This window comes from Physeter macrocephalus, chromosome 9 (genome assembly GCF_002837175.3).
Source record: "Physeter macrocephalus isolate SW-GA chromosome 9, ASM283717v5, whole genome shotgun sequence".
NCBI classification, from domain to species: domain Eukaryota; kingdom Metazoa; phylum Chordata; class Mammalia; order Artiodactyla; family Physeteridae; genus Physeter; species Physeter macrocephalus.
Genome location: NC_041222.1, coordinates 9,609,927 through 9,631,324, shown reverse-complemented (window position 1 = coordinate 9,631,324; position 21,398 = coordinate 9,609,927). Strand labels below are relative to the sequence as shown.

Here is a 21,398-nt window from a genome sequence, read left to right as displayed (position 1 = left end):
ACCTCTTCCTCTCACCACCTATGTCATTCTGCACTTAAAATACGCTTTCAATTTAAAAAGTCCTCTTCCCCATCCAACAGTTTTGCAAAATCAAAGGTTTTCAGATTTTAGTTATTATCACCGTTGCTTTCTTTAGCTCAGGTACCTATTCTGCAAACAGATGTCTTTCTTGTATGCCCCATACTCAGAACCAAAAGAAGTGAAACCACATGGGTTAAAGTTGTGGTGAGAACCTCCCAAAGGCAGCTCACCCGCGTTCTCCCTTCCTCTAGCCCTTGCCTTGCCCTAGAGGTGGTCCCAGAGGCTTGGCCAGTCACTTCCAGGATCCCACTGAGCACGGTTTGAAAACTTCCTGGTCTAGGACATCCTGATATAAACTTTATCAGAGAGAAGTAACTTGCCCTCCGCCTTCCTCCATCCTTTATTTATTCATCTTTCTCTTTTGGGGCCACATAGGGCTATATGACAAATGTTCTTATGCCTCACGTGACCGAGGATGGGTCGTGGGCATCCACACCGTCAGTGACCAAGGCAACAGAGACCCACGCTACTTTTTCTCCTTGAAGACAGACCGGGCCCGGCAAGTGACCACCATCAATGCCCACCGCAGCTACCTCCCAGGCCAGTGGGTATACCTGGCTGCCACCTACGACGGGCGGCTGATGAAGCTCTATGTGAACGGTGCCCAGGTGGCAACCTCTGGGGAGCAGGTGGGGGGCCTTTTCAGCCCACTGACCCAGAAGTGTAAAGTCCTCATGCTGGGAGGCAGCGCCCTGAACCACAACTACCGGGGCTACGTGGAGCGCTTCAGCCTATGGAAGGCGGCCAGGACGCAGCGCGAGGTCCTGCTGGACATGGAGACCCGCGGCCTCCACGCTCCTCTACCTCAGCTCCTCCTCCAGGAGAACTGGGACAACGTGAAGCGCGCCTGGTCCCCCATGAAGGACGGCAGCAGCCCCCGCGTGGAGGCCAGCGGCGCCCGTGGCTTCCTGCTGGACACGAGTCTGGAGCCTCCTCTGTGCGGGCAGACGCTGTGTGACAACCCCAAGGTCATCTCCAGCTACAACCAGCTGCCGCGCTTCCGCCGGCCCAAGGCGGTGCGCTACCGCGTGGTCAACCTCCACGACGATGGCCGCGAGAACCCCACGGTGAGCCGCCAGCAGATCGATTTCCAGCACCGGCAGCTGGCCGAGGCCTTCAAGCACTACAACATCTCCTGGGAGCTGGAGGTGCTGGAGGTGAGCAACTCCTCCCTGCGCCGCCGCCTCATCCTGGCCAACTGCGACATCAGCAAGATCGGGGACGAGAACTGCGACCCCGAGTGCAACCACACGCTGACTGGCCACGACGGCGGGGACTGCCGCCACCTGCGTCACCCCGCCTTCACCAAGAAGCAGCAGAACGGGGTGTGCGACATGGACTGCAATTACGAGCGCTTCAACTTCGACGGCGGGGAGTGCTGTGACCCCGAGATCACCGATGTCACCAAGACCTGCTTCGACCCCGACTCTCCGCACAGGTAAGAGCCGGACTCCTCCCTCTTTTTATCCCTGCGCGGCTCCTGACGCCCAGTGGGGTTGCGGGAACCTTCCAGTTCACCCAGAAGATCGGCCAAGTAATCACAGGGACTGTACCCCTTACCAGAATATTTATGGAGCGCCTCCTGTGGGCCGAGGGAACTCTTAGGGCCCTGTCTTCGCGAGGGGCTCAGGGTCTAAACCGGGCCACCTGGGCCGAGGACAGATACCTGCATCATAAAGAGCTGTGCTGTCCGATGCTGTAGTCACTGGCCACGTGTGACTGTTTAAATTTAAATTAGTGAAGATGAAATACAGTTTAAAATCCAGTTCCTGAGTCACACCAGCCACGTTTCAAGAACCCAGTAGCCGCCCGGGCATAGTGGCTACCACACTGGACAGAGTGATAGGACCGCTTCCATGACCGCAGGAGGTTCTGTTGGGCAGTGCTGGTCGAGCTGGGATTGGCTGGGGTCAGACAGACTGGGTTCAGGTCTGTTTCCTCACTCTGTGACCTCTTACGAGGTATTTCCTCATCTGTAAAATGGGAATCAGTGGTATCTACTTGGTCACGCTGCTTTGAAGATTGAATGAGGGCACGTAAAGCCCATGTCTCTTCTAGGGGCTAGCAGGTTATTACCTCTTAATAAGCGTATTTGTCGTTTCTTGAACAATGAAAGGTAGCATCTGCCGTGTGTACAGGAGGTCAAAGAGGAACAGCTGACTTGCAGCCTGAATACGTTGGGGAAGGCTTAGGTACAGTTGGACACCGGAGATCGAGTTGCGGGAGAGAGGAGGACACTCAAGGCAGAGGCATTTCGTACACTGCTGAGAAGAGGGCGGACAGGGGAGTGTTCTGTCTGATGCCTGACTTAGCCTCTGCCTTGCGCTACAACTCTGACCAGCAACCCCAAAGAGAGACCCAAGGGGGAGCCATGGGTGATCTGCCTTTGATGTGGGACTCAGGGGAACCAGTTCTAAGCCAGAGAGACAGTCCATATCAACTTTCCTGATTTCCCAGATTCACGCTGAACTTTTCCATTCTGTCCAACTCGCAGGACCCTGGACTTGCTGATGGCTCGAGCACATTTGCCGACCTCTGCAGGTTTTCTGCTGACTCTTCGCTTTATGTCTCTCTCACAAGAGCAAGGGCCTCCCATGCATAGACAAAATACCTATGTGCAAAGGAATGACGATGCTGGCAGGAGAATGTCGTGCCTGGCACCAAGCCACAGAGCACGTCAGCTCAGCCTCCTGGCACCGGGCGGGCCCCTGGACTCTCACCTTGGCTCAGAGACAGGAGCAGCCCATGTGGGAAGAAGCCTTGGTGTGTGGCCAGTTCCTTCGAGGTCACAATGCACTTTCATCTGTGCTCCCATTTGGGCTTTGACAGAATTTGGTGAGGAAGACTAGACAGGGTTAGCATTTGCATTTGACTGATGGGGAAGTAGAGGGCCTTAGAGAGTGAAATGACTCGGCCACGGTCCCAGGTCAGGAAAGTCATTTGGCTAAATCACAAACGCAAGCCTTCCGAGATTAATGCAGTGTGTGCGCCACTGAGCTAGACCCCAGGAGTTAACTGGTGTGCCCGGGCAGAGTGGGCGTGCGGGAGGCCTAGGGGCCAGGAGTACTGGAAGTCATTCACTTACTTGTACATTTATTCATTCATTCGTTCATGCAACAATTGTTTATTCAGCACCTACCAAGTACCAGGAAGGTGGGTACCCTTATCCCTGCTTTGCTGAAGGAAATCCAGGATTCAGAACACGGAAGGGATTTACCCCAGGTCACTCAGCTAAGAAACAGAGAGCTTGGATTTGAATCTTGGTCTGTTGACTCCAAAGCTCCCACTGAAGGGTGGGGGTGGTATTTTTAAGTCCAAGGAACAGTAAGAGGCAGAGTCAAAGGACAGGGCTGACGGGCAGGGTGGCTTTCCTAAAGCCTTGGGAGAAAACTGCTGAGTGTGGTCGAGTCAGGACCAGGGGCAGCTGGCCTTTGTGGAGGGCACTCTGTGCTTGGGTGCAGGGGCCACGGGACCCCAGGTCCCAGATGGCTCACAATCAGCAGACAGAGCTGGCAGGCTCCAACGGCCTCCTCGTTTCTAAGTCACGGGACCCCACGCCTAGAACGTCCGTGAGCAGCCATGTGCCAGCGCTGTGACCGCTACGCCAGGGCCTGTTTGTTTGCTGGCTGGAAAGTCATGTGTCCTGGGTGAGCCCCACCGGGAATGTGTCATCTCCTGATGGAGCTGGGGTGACAGCGTTCTGGCTGAATCAGCTCTCCTGTGTGCAGAGAGAATCCTGTGGAAGTTTGTGGAGAAATGCTTGCTTTGTGACTTCAAAAAAAAAAAAAGAGGGAGGGAAGGAAGGAGGAAGGAAGGAAGAAAGGCAGGGAAGAAGGGAGGGAGGGGGGAAGGAAGGAAGACACCTGTAATAGAAAATTAGATTGACATTGTCTAGGTGGTTTTTAATGAAGAGCTGAACTTATCTTTTACTCAGGACGTGCTCCTGCATTGCCCGCCCCCCTCAATGGGTAAAGACAATAAACACAATAATTCAGTGACTACTTCTCAATCTATGGTGAAGAACCAGTTTTCTTTCCTATACGTTGCAAACCAGTACTTTTGTAATATACGGAAAAAATGAATTGCTATAAAATGAATTCTTCACCCCAGGTATGGTGAAGCATTGTCAGAGTTCTCCAAAAGTTCCTAAATGCCTTCTCCCCACTTCTGTACTTATTGTGACATAGACTAGTAAGAAGCAGTTCGTGCACTGCTTACTTTGAGTAGCACTGATTAAAATTCACCATTCTGAAAATTTATATAACGGTTCCCTTGAGTAAAATAAGGTCCACCAGTAATGCAGCTGGGCAGATTGGCAGACTCCATCAGAGAATTATCATTTCTTCTAACACATTTGAGCTCATTCTTTATCTGCTAGTCCTTGGGCCCCTTAGTCCACGTTTTCAGGAGTTCATGTGTTACAGGGGAGCACCCAGTCCTAGCAGAAGGCTGCAGAAGACATCGAAATGGTGTCCAATGTCAGACCTAGAAACATCCTCAGAGATCAGTGGGTCCAAATCCGTTTTCCCCCATAGAGGGAAGCTGAGGCCGAAGCTCACATGGTTCATTAGTGGTCAGACTGGGGCTAAGGATGCCCTAGATTTCTAAGTCCTGGTCGTCTGCCATGGCACAGCTTCTCAGAGCTACCCTGACATTCTTGCCATTCCCAGATACCTGCCCCCCTCGTGTTCTGTCCTTGCTCTCTTCTTCCCTAATATCCCTGAGCATTTGGGATTATGAAGTGCTGAGTGAGTGAGTTTGGAAGAGAATCGGATAAGGGCCTTGGGTTTTCACGAGCCACTGCAGAACTATTAGAGCTACACTGGCCCTGAGTTTTCCTTATTAAGGACAGCCGAGTGAGGATGTGTACAAAGACGGGGACTGGGGCTGCAAGGGCCCCAGGAGCTGTATTGTGTGACCACTTGAAGATGTTTGGCTTGGATGAGAAAATTCTCTCAAGGCCATGACCATAGGGCCATAACACATGTACTTCAAGTCTCCAAAGGCCTGCCCTATGGGAAAGGGAACAGAATCATACTATATGGTTTCTAAGCCACGGCTGGGACCAAAGTGATGCAGTTACAGGAGGCAGCTGAGTAGCAGCTAATGTCATCCCTGATCAGAATGGTCCTGCCTGGGGAGTGCTTCTCTGCAGGTGAGTGATTTTCCCCCCCACCTGAGGCTTGCACAGGGAGGTCGTAGCCAGGATTACAGCAAAGGTGGAGGAGGTGGCCTTGACGTTCTTAAGGTTGACCACTGCACAGCCCAACTGTTGGCTGCTGTCTTATTCCAAGTCATTTTAGGGAATTAAATGGTGACTGTTTCTATCCTCTCTAACAGGCATTTATTGCGTATATATAGCCCTGCGGGCCTCTCTCCTGTTCACCGGGGATCTTGCAACAAGTGGGCCATGTTTCTCACCATTGAAAGGCTTCCACGTTCATGGGGGACTCATATTCAAACATGAGAAACTCTGATCTGTGGTTTTAGAGACACGCAGTGGGTCAGGAGACCTAGAAGGCAGAGGTGTATGCTGACTAGGGAAGACAAGGCACATCGGCTGGAGGAGGCGTGATTGGAGAAGTCATCTGGGAACAGACGGCACCGAGAGAAAGCGAGAGAGAGAGAGAGAGAGAGAGAGAGAGAGAGAGAGAGAGAGAGAGACACAGTCTGCTCCAGTCAGGGTCCTAGCAGGAAACAGATGGCATATTCAAACGGAATAATTCAGTAGAGTTGAAGGAGGGGCTATTTGGAAGGAGAGGCTATTTACAACAGTGCAGGCAGGGTTCAGGACAACCAACAAGGCACGGGTCAAGTACAGGGGGGACCCATTTCCATCCTTGGCCTGTAGGGGCAAGGGGAGGAAGTAGTTGCGGAACCCAGAGAGAGTGTGAATGGCGAGGGTGTCCTGGCAGCAGCCGGGACTCTCAGCAGAGAAGAAGAGACAAGCTTCAGCCCGCCAGGCCAGAAGGGAGCCAGAGACGTAAACTGTACATGGTCATTCTTCCACCTTCTAGTCTCCTGCCAGGGCTTCCCATTGGGAAACCAAACTGGAAGTCATGAGGCAGAGGCATCTGTCGATGAAACACCAGGAGGCCAGCCTCCCAAGGGCACAGAGCAGGGTGGAGAGGGGCAGGGAATGGATGTGGGTGAGCGAACAGAACACGACCAGAGCACAGAGAAAGCCAGTCCGTGCAGAGGGTGCAGCCTAAGCAAGGAGGAGGGGCTTGGAGAATAAGGAGTCATTCAGTCTGGCTGGGACCAGACCATAAGCAGAGAAGGGTTCAGTTTATCTCATGGAAAACTCTAGCCAGCCTCTCTCCCTTCCTTCATTTCCTTCTTATTTTCTTCCTTCCCTCCCTCCTTCCTTTCTTCCTTCTTTTCTTCTTTTCTTTTCTCCATACATATTGGTTGAACGTTCCTTTTGTGCCAGCCCAGTCCCTGCTCTTTGGGAGCTCACCATCTAGTGGGTAAGACAGATGAATAAACACACCACTGCCATCACTGGTGTGAAAGAAGGACCCCCAGTCTCGGCCAAGAGGAGCTGTTTGTGGGGGGAGTACACGTCTTTTTATCAGACTGGACAGTTAGAAAAAGACATTCCAGTGAATCTTGGCCATTCTCTACAGTAGTGGAGAGGAGCCAGGTAGACAGAACTTCATCTGCAGCCATTAGAAATGTCTACAGACAAGTGAGAGTGTACTTCACACGTCTTTTTACAAATGAAATGGAAAACCTGGATATTAATAGAAATCCCCAGTATCAGGAAATCCAGGGGCAGCTGACACTCTGGGCTGTACACACCCCACTGTGGGAAGGTGTTGCAAAACACCCACCAAGTTCCTGCGTGGACCCCTCCAGACTGCAAGCTCTGGCACCGTTAGGTGAACTTCACCTTTGTCCTTGAACATCTGTTCATATGGAGTAGGACAGATAGAAAAAAAGAGACTTCCCTTACACCCTGATGGCTCACGGGGAAACCTTTTCTTTGCCTCCTCCTTATTATTATTTTTAATGTAGCAAGGGCATTCCCCTGGGGCCCTGCTTTTTTTTTTTTTTTGGACCCAAGTTGGCATTGCTGGAATCTTTGCAAAGGGCTGGAATACGCCTTGAGGCAGCCTCCTCGACCCCTCTGCTGGTGGCGGTAGTCCTCAATCTCTTCCCCTGCCCCTTATCAGAAGCCATTAGATGATTTGCCTTCTAATGAGAAACTCTGTTGGGGTCTCTCACTTCTTGTCTGGAATGATCTCATGGAACATATACTTCCTTCTCCCCTGGTCCCTCCAAATCTGGCAAAGTTGAGTGGAATCCAGGACTCTCTGCACTGAAAGGAGCAGTGGAGTTGGTCCAGCCCATCTTGCTGTAGATGCGGAGAGTGAGCTCCCGAAAGGGGCAGCACCGACCCACACCTCACAGAGAGAGTGGGGGCCCCGGGGTCTCATCTCCCACTCCCAAGGCATTTCAACCCACTCCATTGCCTTGATGTCTTAGCCGGCGACTTGAAACTTGGAAAAATATCTATTTAGGATGGTCATGTTCTTACTCATCATCCATATTTTGTTAAGGCACTTCGATATCCAAGGTACTGTGATAAATGCCCTGGGGATCCAAGATATAATCTGTGTCCTAGAGGTACTTGTATGCTGTGGTTTAATTACATTTTGTGACAGTCGTTCAAGAGATGGCAAGAGAGCAGATGATTCAATTCCAAATGAACCACACAGATGATAAGGCTTACATGAGCTCTGAGAAAAGGCAGGTTCACCGTGGTTTGGAGAGATTAGGAAAGGTTTTCTGGCGGAGAAGCTTCCAGCGTTCGTAGGCTTTGGAATGGTAGGAAAGAGCAAGGTGAGAGCAGAGAGCTTGAGGTGGGAAGCTGCGGGGAAGATATAAGAAAGAGGCGGGTCTGCTTGGGACTTCATGTTGGTAGACGCTCCCTTTTGATCATCAGGTTGTAGGGCTCCCACAGTCAGACTGATATAGAATGAAAGAAGAATTCAGGGGAAATAGATTCGAGCCCTGACTTGGCAGCTTCTTAGCTATGCAGTGTTGGGCAAATCTCTTAATCTCCCTGAGCCTCCATTTCCACATCTGTTGAAAGGGAATGATAATAATATCTGACCGCCAGGATCACACAATTGCCTTGAGGGTCACATAAAACAAATATCCCAGAAAGAGTTCTGGGAAGAGTTAACCAGCACGCAGATGAAAGAAGGCATTGTTATTTTTTCAGTAACTTTGTTCATTCTTTTCCAGTAATCATGTAAGAGAAATTGCTTGGAATTTTATAATCAGAATATCTGAGTTTATTTAACATGACTAACGTTCATTAAAGCAATAGCAGGAGTCAGGCCTGGTGTGGTGGAGAAATGATGGGTGTTGGAGACTGACCAGGGTTTGGGTCTCGGTTCCTTGTCTGACCTTGGCCTGTCTTTCCGTAACGGTTGCTGAGTTCTCATCGGCAACAGTTGGGTGAGAACAGCTCTCCTGTGGCATGTCATGAAATTTAAATGGAGCCGTGGTGTGTGAAACACCTGGGACAGCGCCTGGCACATAGTAGGTGCCGGGGAAATTTCCCTCCCTGCTCGCGTGCACACGTGAGCTCCTCTCTGCCAGCTTGGTTTTACAGAGACTGCAGGCTGATAAAGAAGGTCTGGCTGAAACTGCAATGCAAACACTGAGGGCATTTACCCAGATTACTTCCATTCTTAAAATGCTAACTCTTTTTTGAAGGACTGGCCACAGAACTGGTCTTTTTAAATGAAGACCACATAACTTATATCAGACTCATTGAACTTGCGTACTAGTTTACTTTGAAAACACCCCAAATGTCTAACTGTGTTAGAGGATGCATTTCCGCAGCATGGAACGATCCCAGGCGGGGTTGGGATTGGTCGTAGTGGGTGGTATGCTGATTTGGTTGAAGTTACTAGATTTTTTGACCACGTCCAGCCCACACGTGTGCTTGAGTGTAGATACACAAACACCCTATCCAGGCCCCCTTGTCCACATGGTCCCGTTTTCTCTGATTCGCTCTGGGTTTCCCTCCTGCTTTCCTTCTGAACAAAGTCTACCTTGACTCCCAGGTTCCATCTGTGACCCTTGTGCGCATGTGACTTTGGTCTCTGGGAGCAGATGAGAGGGGTGATGGAGAGCAGGAGAAGAACTGCTTGTGGCCCCTAAAGTTGCGTTCAGTGAGGTGCTCGCGACAGTGATCTATGGGGAAGAAAGGGGGCTCAGGCAGTCCAGCAAATAAATAAGAATACAAGTTTCAGAGACGCAGTGGATGTGAATCAAGCCACTTCACATTTCTGTGACCTTGAACGAGTCTCTTCCTTTAGCAGAGACTCAGTTGCCTCCTCTGTAAAATCGGGAATGAAAGGAACATTGGGTGGGTTGGAGGATGCAGTGAAATTACACCCGGTCAACCCTTTAGGACAGCACCTGGCACTTAGTGAACACTCAGATAACAATGGTTGTTTGGGGATTTTCTGTCTCCGGGAAATCTGACCTCTGACACGCACATCCCCAAACTCCCAGCCCCCTCAGATCCTGAGCCCCTCGCTAGAACCTCCAGGCCGGAGTGGGAGTTGGATATGACCTAATCACTCTGTATTACCAAGGGCCCTTTGATTTTGGCTCCTGTGGGTTCCATTTTTAAAAGATTTTCTTTCCTCCAAAAGCCATGCTAAATGCTAAATGCTAATGAATTCATTCATTTTCCAAGGAGATAAGTAGCAGGCCACATGAAGTGTATGCGTTTCCAACAAAAAAGCAAAGGCATGTCCATGTCCGGGTCCCAGGATCCCATTGAGTAGTTTACACGCACACGTCCTAGGGAGGGAGCTGGAAGCCAGGCAGGTGCCCACAGCGTGCTCAGGACCCTCTGGGCACTGTAGGATGGGGCTCGTTTTCCACTAGCGCCGGGGATCCTGGCCACAGCACACCCATCTCCGAGTTTACACGGGAAAGTTGGAACCTTTTCTCCAGGACACACCAGGGAGGCCCCCAACATGCCAGGATTGGAGCGCTCCCTCTCTCATGCCTTTCCTAGAGGTGTGTTTCCACCCCCAGTTCCCTGGATAGTGGGATGGAGCTTGTGGTGCCCTTTGGAGGGCCTCAGAGGGAGGCAGCTGGGTTTTGTTCCACTCTGGGTTTGGCTCGGTTGGCACCCTCATCTTCCTTTCCGCATCCACTGGTGACACTGACCGCTCATGACAGCCTCGGCGCTCAGTCAGACGCCCTTCCAGGTTAGGAAGCCCAGCGGTTGGGGGTGTGAGGGTGGGTTGAACAGACACCGGTACATTTTGTTTCCGTGAAACGCATTTCCCTAAATTGATTTCGGCCCGGCTGGTACCTTCACACTCACCGCTGGCCGATTTTCCACCTCCTAAGAGGGAACCCCTCACACCTCCGCTCTCACTTTCTGCAGACACAAAACCACCGTGTGGACAGCAGTGCGTGTTGCTCACGGGTTTGTCTGCAGACCTTGAACAGGCTCCCGTTTACCCGTTTTTATGGAGGGGCGTTTTCTTTCTCCTTCCCTCTCTGCTTCCCTTTCTCTCTCTTTTCCAGGTTCTAGGTTGTTTTGTCGGTCTGGTGGTGGAGGGTGGAGAGTGAGGGGATTAGTGTCTCTGTTTCGAGCTTCTGATGTGTGTGATTCCAGCCTTCTTTGAGCTCAGACAGCCAGCCACAGCTCTCAGCCTTGAGCTTGGCTTCTCACTGCTGAGCTGTGTTTACAGCCACCGAGGGCAATGGTGACTGCCACTCCACCAAAGCCTGGAGTATCTCAGAATCGTACAGAGGGTGGAAGAGCGACATGAGGGAGTTTGCCTGTGGCTTGGCACGGCACGAGGAAGGAAGTGACTAGATCCTTCCAGTAACTTCGTAGCCAGCATGGAGTAAGTCACTTCTATGACTTCAAATTCTGCATCTGTAAAATGGGAGAACTGGGGTGGAAGAGTTCTGAGGTCTGTTCCTGCTCAGACATTATAATCCTGGTACCAGGCTTGTGGGACTGGAGCTAGAGTAAAAGAAAAGGCGGGGGCTTAATATTGAAAAAGGTACAAATGCATTGACGCCGGAGGCACATTAGGGCAATAAGACAGTCCCTGCCTTCAAAGTGTTTGCCAGCCCCTGTATCTAACTGAGTACGACGTGTATGCAGTAACACTGAAGGAACAATTTTACTCTGTGACAAGTTGAAAAAAAATCCTACTCCTGTCACTCAAGTCCTAGCAGTAGCCTAAGGAAAGAGCCCCACCTTGGGCAGTCTGCATGTCTGCTGTTTTCTTTTCCCTCAAGCCCTGAATGTGGCATCCTCTTTCCAAAAATCAATTTGAATTTAATTCTACTTTCGACAGCCTGACATACAGTGTCATACTGTCCAGCGTTATTTCCCCATACGTGACCTCTGACTGTCACATGACCCTTTGAGAGCTGTCTCTTTTTTAACCCCTCAAGAGACCCAAATTAGTGGCAGTCACTAGACTTGTTCAGGATCATCCAGAGAGAGCGACGTCTCTTATAACAACTGTACAGTTCTCACTTTAGCTGCCTCTGTGATTTGCTGGAGGCTAGGTGATTTGTATGGGCCCAGACTGAAATGCAGAAGTTGCCATATTGACTCGTATTGATGATAATGTTGTAATTCTTGCTCTATCTGACCCAACAATATAAAATTGTTGGGTCAATCTTCACATCACTTAAGTTCTACATGGCTAAAACTTAGAGCAAAACTACACAGTCTGCTGAGATATGCCTGTACCTAGAACTCTGTGGCTGCTGCACCTTACAACATAGAGGTGATTTGTCTTTATTTAACTGCACATCAAGTGTAAGACCAACCACAGGGCTGTCAGCAAGCTGTGTATATTCTTCTTAGTGTGGTCAGTTGTATTATTTATCAATTGTGGTTTTGATCCTCCAAGAAGAAAGCCAGGAGGTGGAAAGAAATAGCTGAGGGCCCTGGAACTGCATGCTTCTGTTGTGAAAGCAATAATTGGACATGCAATTATCACGTTACTGTCCTGATACTTTTGAACACACCATCACACTTCCACTGTTGGTCTTCCTTACTTATCAGGGGATTCTTCAAGTTTAATGGCTTCTCTGAAGACAAGTAAACTTGGAGTCCCTGGGGCTATCAAAGCAGAGATTGTAGAGCCCCCAGGAAAAGATGTCAGGAGGGTGACTGTTCATTCGTGCGTGTGTGTGCACGCGCGTGCACGCACACGTGTGCACAGGCATGTCTCCCGTGTGCAGGCACCGTGCTAGGTGCTGGGGGTACAACAATGAGCATTTCACAAGATAGGTGTGATTCTGCCCTCCTGGAATTTCCTGCAGGTAAATAAGTAGCTAGTTGGATAAGTGCTGCTGTGGAGAAGTCCAGGGTGCTGAGGGAAGAGAAGATGGGTACTTGACTCATTAGGGGTCAGAGTCGCTTCTAGGCTGGGTCCGGAAGGATGGGTCATGTTAACCAAGTGCGTGGAGCTGAGCTTTCCAGGAGCCAGGTGTTCAGACACTTTGCCTTCTGCCCCAGAATTCTCTGAAAGCCATTTTCAAAAGACAAATGAAAAAATAGGAGCTGAGTAGTTCCTAGGGAAAGGTATTCATTTTAAATTGGTGTCCTTTACTCTGAGATTATTTTATTCTTTCCTTTAGAGTCCTACTCCAGTACCCTTTATTTTATTACGTGAGGGTCAACATGTATGAGGTTTCACCTTTTGAATGCTGTATTTATTTGTCAAGATTAGAAATTGCTACTTTCACCTCAATTTTTTAAGATGATCCAAAGATCTGAGGACCTCTCCGTTAGCCCACCCTGCCTCTCTGAATCAGCACCTTCCTCTCCTCCTATCCAAATCCTCGGGGTTCTCGATCCGGCCCCCCCCCCCCCCGCCGCCCGCCCCATCTCCATTATGATCCTGTTGTGCAGAGAGCTTCAGGCCAGTGATTTTTCTTAAGGGTTGACCATGGCCTTCCACGTGACATGGCAGAGGGCACAGCCCCAGAGTGACAGAGCTGATGGGCCTAGAGTTTAGGGCAGCGGTGGTAGGGGTGGGGAGAGTGGAGTTGATGTATAGAGTCTGAGAATCATGAAGGAGAGACATTCCAGTAGACCTCATCAGAAGCCAGACCCGTCATTTCACCTCCAATCACTCCGACCCCCACTGAACGTCAAATTGTTCCTCGTGCGTAAATGCCTCTCCTTCTCAGATATTGTCACATCCACCCCCTTTTCTGCAAAGCCACTGCCAATGCCTTTACTTTTACCCCTCTTCCACATTCCTCCAGAAAGCTCTTTGGAAAAAATGAACCAGACCATTTTATTCCCTTCCATAAAAATCTGCCGGGGTCTACTTAAAGCTTTCAGGATGTTGCCCGTCTTCCATAAGCTGGTATCCAAGGTCCTTCCCGATGTGGCCATCGCTGACCCCTCTGGCCTCATCTTGTGAAGTTGCTCCCATGCTCCCAACTTTGAAACCACACCGGAAGACTTGCAGTGTCTCACTCTTCTTATGCATTTTCAGGCCTCTTGGTTTTCTGGAGCTTTTGCCATTTTCCCTGTTTCCTACACTGGGTCCAGGGTTTATTCTTCCTGTGAAAACCTCAGTGATATCTTATCCCCCTTCACCTGGATAGGTGTCATTCCCCGGTGCTTCCATCACATTCAGCACTCCCTCTGTTATGACACATATCATAAGAGAAGGTAAGAGACTAATAGTTACGGTCTGTGGGATTCAGCAGACGGCGGACCATATCCTGAATGTGACATCTGTGAGTGAGAGAGGGAGCATCTTGGAAAAGTGGTGTCACCCCACTGAGCCCTGGTTTCTTCCCCTGCAAGTTGGGGATACTCATACTTAACACATAAGGTTTTTGTAAGGCTTCAAAGAGAGAATATAAAAAAGGACTTCAACAGTGCCAGTGTATAGTACACTCCCCCAAATGGCAGGTTTTATTAGTATTATCACATTGTGTTGTGACCATCTGATAATTTGTCTTGCTTCCTTCATAAAACTGCTAACTCTTTGATAGTGAGAAGTGTTTCTCATTCGTATTTTATGCCCAGTTTCTAGCTTAAAGTATGGTATATGGTATAATCTCAGTAAGTATTGGAGAATGAAAGAGGAAAAGACTGAATAAAGAATATGCAAGGAGAAAGGAAGTTAAAAAGGAAAGAATGAAAGTGGGCAGGCAGGCAGGCAGGGTGGGAGGGTAGAGGAAAGGTAATGAAAGAATGACTTATTCAGTAAAATAATGAAAGAATGGTACATTTTTCAGTTGATCCTTCATTGGTGCTGTTACATTTTTCTGAGATTGCATGTCAAGCTTCCATATAAAAGCTGTTATTTTTGAAACCAATCGTTCAGGATTCCGAGAATTTAGTAAACTCTCCAAGCATTTTTGTTTTCCCTGTGCCTCTTCTTACAAGAGAGGCAGCGTTAGGCATTTCTGACAATGAAACTAAGCAGGAGAATAAAGTCCAGATCGTTAGGGCCCTTGGGATAAAAGTACAAAATCCAGGTTTTAGAACTGGTCACAGTTTGGAGAAATCTTGTTATTTGGAACAAGGATATGGATGCAATAAACATTCTGAGGTTTATCTTGCTTTAATGACTTGCTTTGAGTGGCTTTGATCTTTATATTTGATAATCACTTTCAAATGGTCTGGTGTGTTCTGGAAGTGGAGGAGTGGTTCACGGACTTGAGATCCTCCTTAGGAATGACAGACTGCAATCAGAATTTGGAGCTAGGCAGTGTTACAGGACTTTCTCTGTGACTTGTAGAAACAGGGCAGCTGCCTATGAGGAAGATAAACACACTGGTCCAGTGATGGGAACCAGGGTTCACTGATGGAAGGGAGACACGGTGAGCTTTGGGACCTAAGATCAGTTTCCTCTGGCTCCGTGGGCAAAAGCTAAATAGGATTGTGCCTCTTGGGGCCTTTTCATGAGTTGGGCACTCTTTTAGGGACTTTCTTATGTATTACTTCCTTGGATTTTTATATTCCACTTTCTAGGTTGAATTTTATCATCCCCATTTACAGATGAGGAAATTGAGGTTCAGAGAGATTGAGTCCCTTCTCCAAGGTCACAGGGCCACTTGGTAGAAGAGGGAGGATTTGAACCCTAGTCTGCCTGTCTCTGAAGATGTGGCTTTCTTCCAAAAGAAAAGTAAGGCCAAGGATGACGACAGTCAGTTAGGTCTTGGTGTGTAATTCCAGAAGAAAATAGTAAATACAAAAATATGCGTAACAAACTTTGACAGACGTGTGCCCCACTTTCATATCATTGATTGAAGAATAGACTTAAGTCCAGAACCTTTCTATCTAGAATTCTATCCAAGAACATTTAATTATGAAAGTAACAGAGAGTCTTGCTGTGTAAGACTGTTCTCTACATGGGCTACAAGGAGAATAAGGGTCCAAGGTATTCTATTTAAATGTTACACTGTCATATTTAAATAAATTTCCCTTAAAAAAAAAAAAAGATGTGAAGGGCTTCCCTGGTGGCGCAGGGGTTGAGAGTCCGCCTGCCGATGCAGGGGACGCGGGTTCGTGCCCTGGTCCGGGAGGATCCCACGTGCCGCGGCGCGGCTGGGCCCGTGAGCCGTGGCCGCCGGGCCTGCGCGTCCGGAGCCTGTGCTCCGCAACGGGAGGGGCCACGACAGTGAGAGGCCCGCGTACGGCAAAAAAAAAAAAAAAAAATGTGGCTTTTTCTGTAGCAGTCTGCTGCCCTTTCCGTTAACTTGAAAGAGTTGTCCCCGGCCTCTAGCTTGGAAATGGCCTGTTCTCAGCTAGGAGCAGCTCAGACAGACCCTCCTCAAATTGAGGGCATCCCTGTAACCCACCTGCACCTATCAAGGGCCCAGGGAGCAGCACTTTGGCAGGGCACCTCTCAAAGATCTCAGCTGTCACTTCTGCAGTGGGGAGTCAGTTTGCTCTGAGTGGGAATAGAAATCGGGGCTGGTCAGTCTTGATCTGGGCTCACTGGACTCCGTACCTCTGACCAACCGTCTTTAAAACGGGAGAGCCAGTGTATTCTGCTTCTAGAATTGGAAAAACTTGAGCCTTTCATGATTCCATTTGAGGGATTATTGTTGTTTTTCTGCATTTTGAATGCAGTTCCCTTTTGCTTCTCATTCAGTAAAACAGCCCTCTGACAGCCTGACAGCCCTCTCATTGAGATTATTACAGTTGTACCATCTCAGGCCAGTGCCTTTCGGAAATACGTTGTTGGCACTCACCAGCAAGTGAGATGCATAAAGAAAATATTCTAATGACAGTTGAGTTGAGAGAGCTTTGATCTCCCTCCAGAACTGCTCTCATGGCTTTGAAATGCAGTTTTGGCAGAGGGGTAGAGTCTGGGCACCTTGGCTGGGCCCCCCTGAAACTGACATTCCAGGGGACCCGCAACCTTCACAGGAGGAGCCAGGTACAAGAGCTGTGCAGGAAGAAAAGAGACACCAAGACACCTCTCTTGACAGGCAGTTGGGGAGAGGATCTAAGCGAGGAGGGACTTTCCAACTTAGCCCCACGTTTCCCGAGCTCTATTGGTTATGCTGTTATTTGATTTTTGACAAAGGCAGAGGTGGGACGGGGGGAAAGGATTACCGTCAGATATGTTTGGGAATACTTCATACGCTCTCTGTCTTATTCCCATTTTGTATATTAAAGGCTCTGAAAATTCTTGCAATTAAAAAATATATGTATTGACCCTTGTTTAACAGAGCGTGTCCAAAGCCATCTGACTTGAAAAAAACCCTTTTCCTTTAAATATGTCTCTGCTTCTTGTGGATTTACCCTTCTGTAGACCGTGATTTGGAAAACAAGTGTAGTTCACAAGCTCACTGAATAGGTGGGGACTCTGAGCTTCAGGCTAGGCAGCTGAGCATCATGGGAATCGGCCAGAAATCCAGGCAATTAGGTTCTGCACAGGGTGTCCAGCTGAGGAGGAGGGTGGATGCTACAGTCCTTCCCATATGCCTAACTCTCCAAGCTGTGCCCCGTTGCAAGGAGCTATGTCCCACCCCCACCCCCCGAAGGGAGAGGTGACTTTATTAGTTGGTGCAAAGGTGCTGTCACATACAGGCTAGTGAAGAGAGGTCTACACCCCTTATTTGATACCTTGGGAAAGTCGCTTCACTTGCTTGAGTCCTGGGCTTCCTCATCCTGTTTTGAAGTTGTGCAATTTACAGGAGAGATAGGTGCTCAAAAGCTGCCAACCAGAGCTAGCTCTGTCTCTTGAAGGAAAGTTTTGGGGAGACACAGAGATGATAAAGACTCGACCTCTACCTGCTTGAAGCTTACCGCAGCCTGATGGAGAAGACAGTGACGGTAACGCAGAGCAGGGTGATAAGTACTAGAATCCAAAGTAGGGGACTCTGGGGAGGCAGAAGTCATCTTCAGCTAGAGGTGGTATTGATGATTTTGGTGTTGCTAATAATTTTCATTGTAATTAGTATAATAATAATGCGATAAAAATAGCCTAGGTTAGTCAGTGAGTGTCTTCAAATGTGCCAGACACTGTGCGAGGAACTTTTTCTGCACTGCCTCTAGTCCTCCTGATACTCCTGAAGGGTGGACATCATCGCCCCATTTTACAGGGGAGGGCGGTCAGGAGTGAGCACATGGTATTCATTACATGTAAGCTGAGCTTAGCAGGGAGGGTAAGATTTTAAAAGGCTGAGATTCAGGAAGAGAGCTCATAAGGCAGAGAAGGGAAACTGATGGACATGCTTCATGAATGGGCATGATGGGGGAAAACCAGAGGTCCTCAGGATGAGGAAACCGTAGTAACTTGAGTTGGAGTTTGTGGGAGGGAGAAGAAGATTGGGTGGTAAGGATGAGACACTGAAAGCCGAGACGGGGAGAGCCACCCGGAAGGCAGACTGTCAGTTTAGGTTTCTTCCCAGTAGGAGGAAATAGGAGACCAGAATATGGAGGGGACTTTGTGCCAGGGTGGTGCTCGTTTCATCCCTCTGGTATCCCCATGAGCTAGCTGAGACTCAGAGAGGCAGGGCAACCTGCCCATGGATCTAGGTCTGTCTGTCTGTCCAACTGAGTAGTACCTGCGCGTAAATTAATGAAGACACAGAGTTTTGGATATGGATTGATTTTGGGGGCGGGGGGGGTAGTTATTTTTTTTAAGAGATTTCGCCAATTTATGGTATACACAGGGGGCCAACCTCCCCGCAGAGGCAAAATGGAAAGCAAGTGGCCCTGAGCAAACCCTTTTCCTCCTCTTATCAACCCATCTCCCTAAACTCTAATGATCCTTCTCACTTTGACCTTCTCTGCTTTCTCCTCCATCCATCAACAGAGGGAATAAACAAACCTTAAAGAGATGGGGGAGGAAGGTAAATACATGGATCCCTGTCCCTAGGATTTTCCCCTGATACTTTTGGGAGACACCCAGCTTGGCTCTGAACTGGTGGGAAGACCTCAGCCAGCAGAAGGAAATCTTTCGGCCACAGAGCCGTTTTCCTTTGTGTGGATCCCCCCCCCCGCCGCTAAAAAAGAGCCGGAGAGGAGAGGGGCCAGTGGGGTCAGGGGCCTGAGTGGCCCCTCTTTTGGGGAATGGGGGCTTCTCAAAGTGTGAAGAAAAAAAAAACACCCACATACAAGCGAGGGAGAGGCCTCAATATCCCACATCTCTGCCTTGGGCCAGGTTGAATACCACCCCCTAAAAAGATTGGTTTCTGCAATTACATGAGAATAAACAACCAATTAAAACATCTCCCTACCCCTGCCCCACCCCTCTCTTCCTCTCCTGAAGCTTTCTCAGCCTGGAGCAAAGGGGCAAAGAGGTGGCTTTCTCTAATGGCATTTGTGTTCTCTGCCTGAGAGAACGCTTGATGGAAATGGACAAATCAATTAGAAAATAATAAATAATGTGGAAAGGTCCGATCCAGGAAAATCTTGGCTTCTCTGTGTTTTCATTCTCCTCCCACACATTGTTTCCTTTCACAGTGGCCCTGAGTGAGCTTGGACTTGAGGGTGAGGTTGAGGGAAGAATTGGACACATCTCGATTTGGACTTGGCCTTGTCTGTATTTATGTGATCTCTGAACCCCTGTTCCTTCATCTGCAAGATGGGGATAAATAATAGGAATTGCTAAACATTTCCCGAGGGTTTCTACGTGCCAGGTATTATTCTAAGCCCTTTACACTTTCTTTATTAATATCCTAAATCCTCAGAACAACTCTATGAGGTAGATACTATTATCATCCTTGTTTTGTGTATAAAGAAACTGGGGTGCAGGAAGTTAAGTAAATAGCCCAAGGTGACCCAGACGTCCAGTGGAAGAGCTGGATTCAAACCCAGGACTCTGGCTTGAGAATGAGCCATCCTACCCACTCTGCTATGTGACTTCAAACACTGCAAAGAGATGGGACAACAGGTGTAGCTGGCACAGGGGCAGGCACACAGCAGGAGCTTACTGCATGCTGTCTTTGTCATTCCTCATCCCTACTAGGGTCAGAAAACTCATTCAAACTCCTTATGAGGCGAGGCTTCTAGCCTAAGAAGCTGAAGTTGGGATCTCTAGGGAGAGGAGGTATAGCAGCAAAATTTCGGGTCAGTATTTCAGCTTCTGTGACTGTCCTTGGAATTACTAGTCAGCTCAACCTATACACAGATGTGCCCTTTCTAGACCTTGCTTGTGTCTCCAACTCATGATCACCTTTTTTGGAAAAGCTGCAAAACTTACAGTCACCTGACTATCATGGGCTCTGGATCACATGGGTGGCCAGGAGGGCACTGTAGGTCTCAGACATAGCCTGTTCCCGTCGGAGTAGAGGTGTAGGTTTGTGACCCATAGAAATGCCCTGGGAAGCACCAGGCAACCGTTATTAATCCCAGTATGTTGATAAGGAAACTGAGGCCTCGTAGGAAGGAAGTGCTGAAGCCGAGACTGGGACCTAAATATTTTAGATTTTTCTCTTTCCCAATGTAAATTCAGCTCCATCAACATCTCCTGAGTGCTTGCCCAGCGTCAAGCCCTGTGCAGAGAACTGGGTAAACAGAGATGAATTAGGCACATGCCCTGCCCCCTGGGAGCCACAAACAGTGGTAGATACAGACAGGTAGACTATTTGGAATGGTGTGAGAGCCAGTAGTCATAGGAGGTAGATGAGTACAGAGGTGGTAAAGGGGGTGGAGGTGAGATGGGACTCAGGGAAGTCTTCCTGGAGGCGTGGTACCAGGATGGACTTCAGATTTGTTCATCAGGGGATGAAATGGGAGCAAAGCCCCTGACAGAGAGAAGAGCATGAGTAAAGGCACTGAGGATAAAGGCACTGCATCCTGGGGGGCTGCCGTGGGTGCTGACAACACACAGTGGGAAATTCAAGAGAGGGAACAGAGGGAGAAGAAGCAAAAGGGGGAAACAGGGTCTTGCCGGCCCTGCTGGGGATCTCTGACTTTACTCTTTCACATGTGGGATCCCCTTCTGTGATTCCAGGAGGGAAAGAGAAGGGCAGCATCATGAGTGTTCTACTGGCCAGGCTCTGCACCAAACCCCCGGGAGAAACCACACTGGGAGAAAGGGAAACTTTTCCAACTAGCTGTGTGACCTGAGCGAGGTACAAAGGCTCTGTAAGCCTCTTTTCCCTCCTCTGGAAAATGGGGATAATAATACCACCTACCTCGGTGGTACTGAGAAGATTAAAGGTGATAATCCATGTAGTCAGACCACATGGAAGGGCCCAACAAACATTAAATATCATTATTCAGAGACTTTATCTCACCTACTACATCAGGCTGCCTGCTTGCTTATTTATGTATGTTTTTATTCATTGATTCGTTTCCAACTTTACTCAAGAAATGCTTACCAGCTGTTCACAAGGATCCCTAAGACAGAAGATGGCAGACATAAAATGGGGCTGAAAGAAGCATGAGGGTCAACAAGATCCCTCTCTCTATTTAGGAAACGATCCATTAAATAATATGCCTCCAAGAATATACAACGGAGAAAAGGCAGCCTCTTCACTAAGTGGTGCTGGGAAAACTGGACAGCTACATGTAAAAGAATGAAATTAGAACACTCCCTCACACCATACACAACAATAAACTCCAAATGGATTAAAGACCTAAATGTAAGGCCAGACACTATCAAACTCTTAGAGGAAAACACAGGCAGAACACTCTATGACATAAATCACAGCAAGATCCTTTTTGACCCATCTCCTAGAGAAATGGAAATAAAAACAAAAATAAACAAATGGGACCTAATGAAACTTAAAAGCTTTTGCACAGCAAAGGAAACCATAAACAAGACAAAAAGACAACCCTCTGAATGGGAGAAAATATT

At 48.7% G+C, this 21,398-nt stretch overlaps 1 protein-coding gene across 1 annotated transcript in view; it reads left to right on the top strand.

The window, feature by feature from the left end:
- PAPPA (pappalysin 1) overlaps positions 1–21,398 on the top strand; it is a 267,788-nt gene that overhangs the window by 32,718 nt on the left and 213,672 nt on the right. Inside the window, exon 2 of the mRNA XM_024126382.2 lies at positions 457–1,519. Within this exon, the coding sequence (XP_023982150.1) occupies positions 457–1,519 (1,063 nt within the window). The remainder of the gene's footprint in view (positions 1–456; positions 1,520–21,398) is intronic.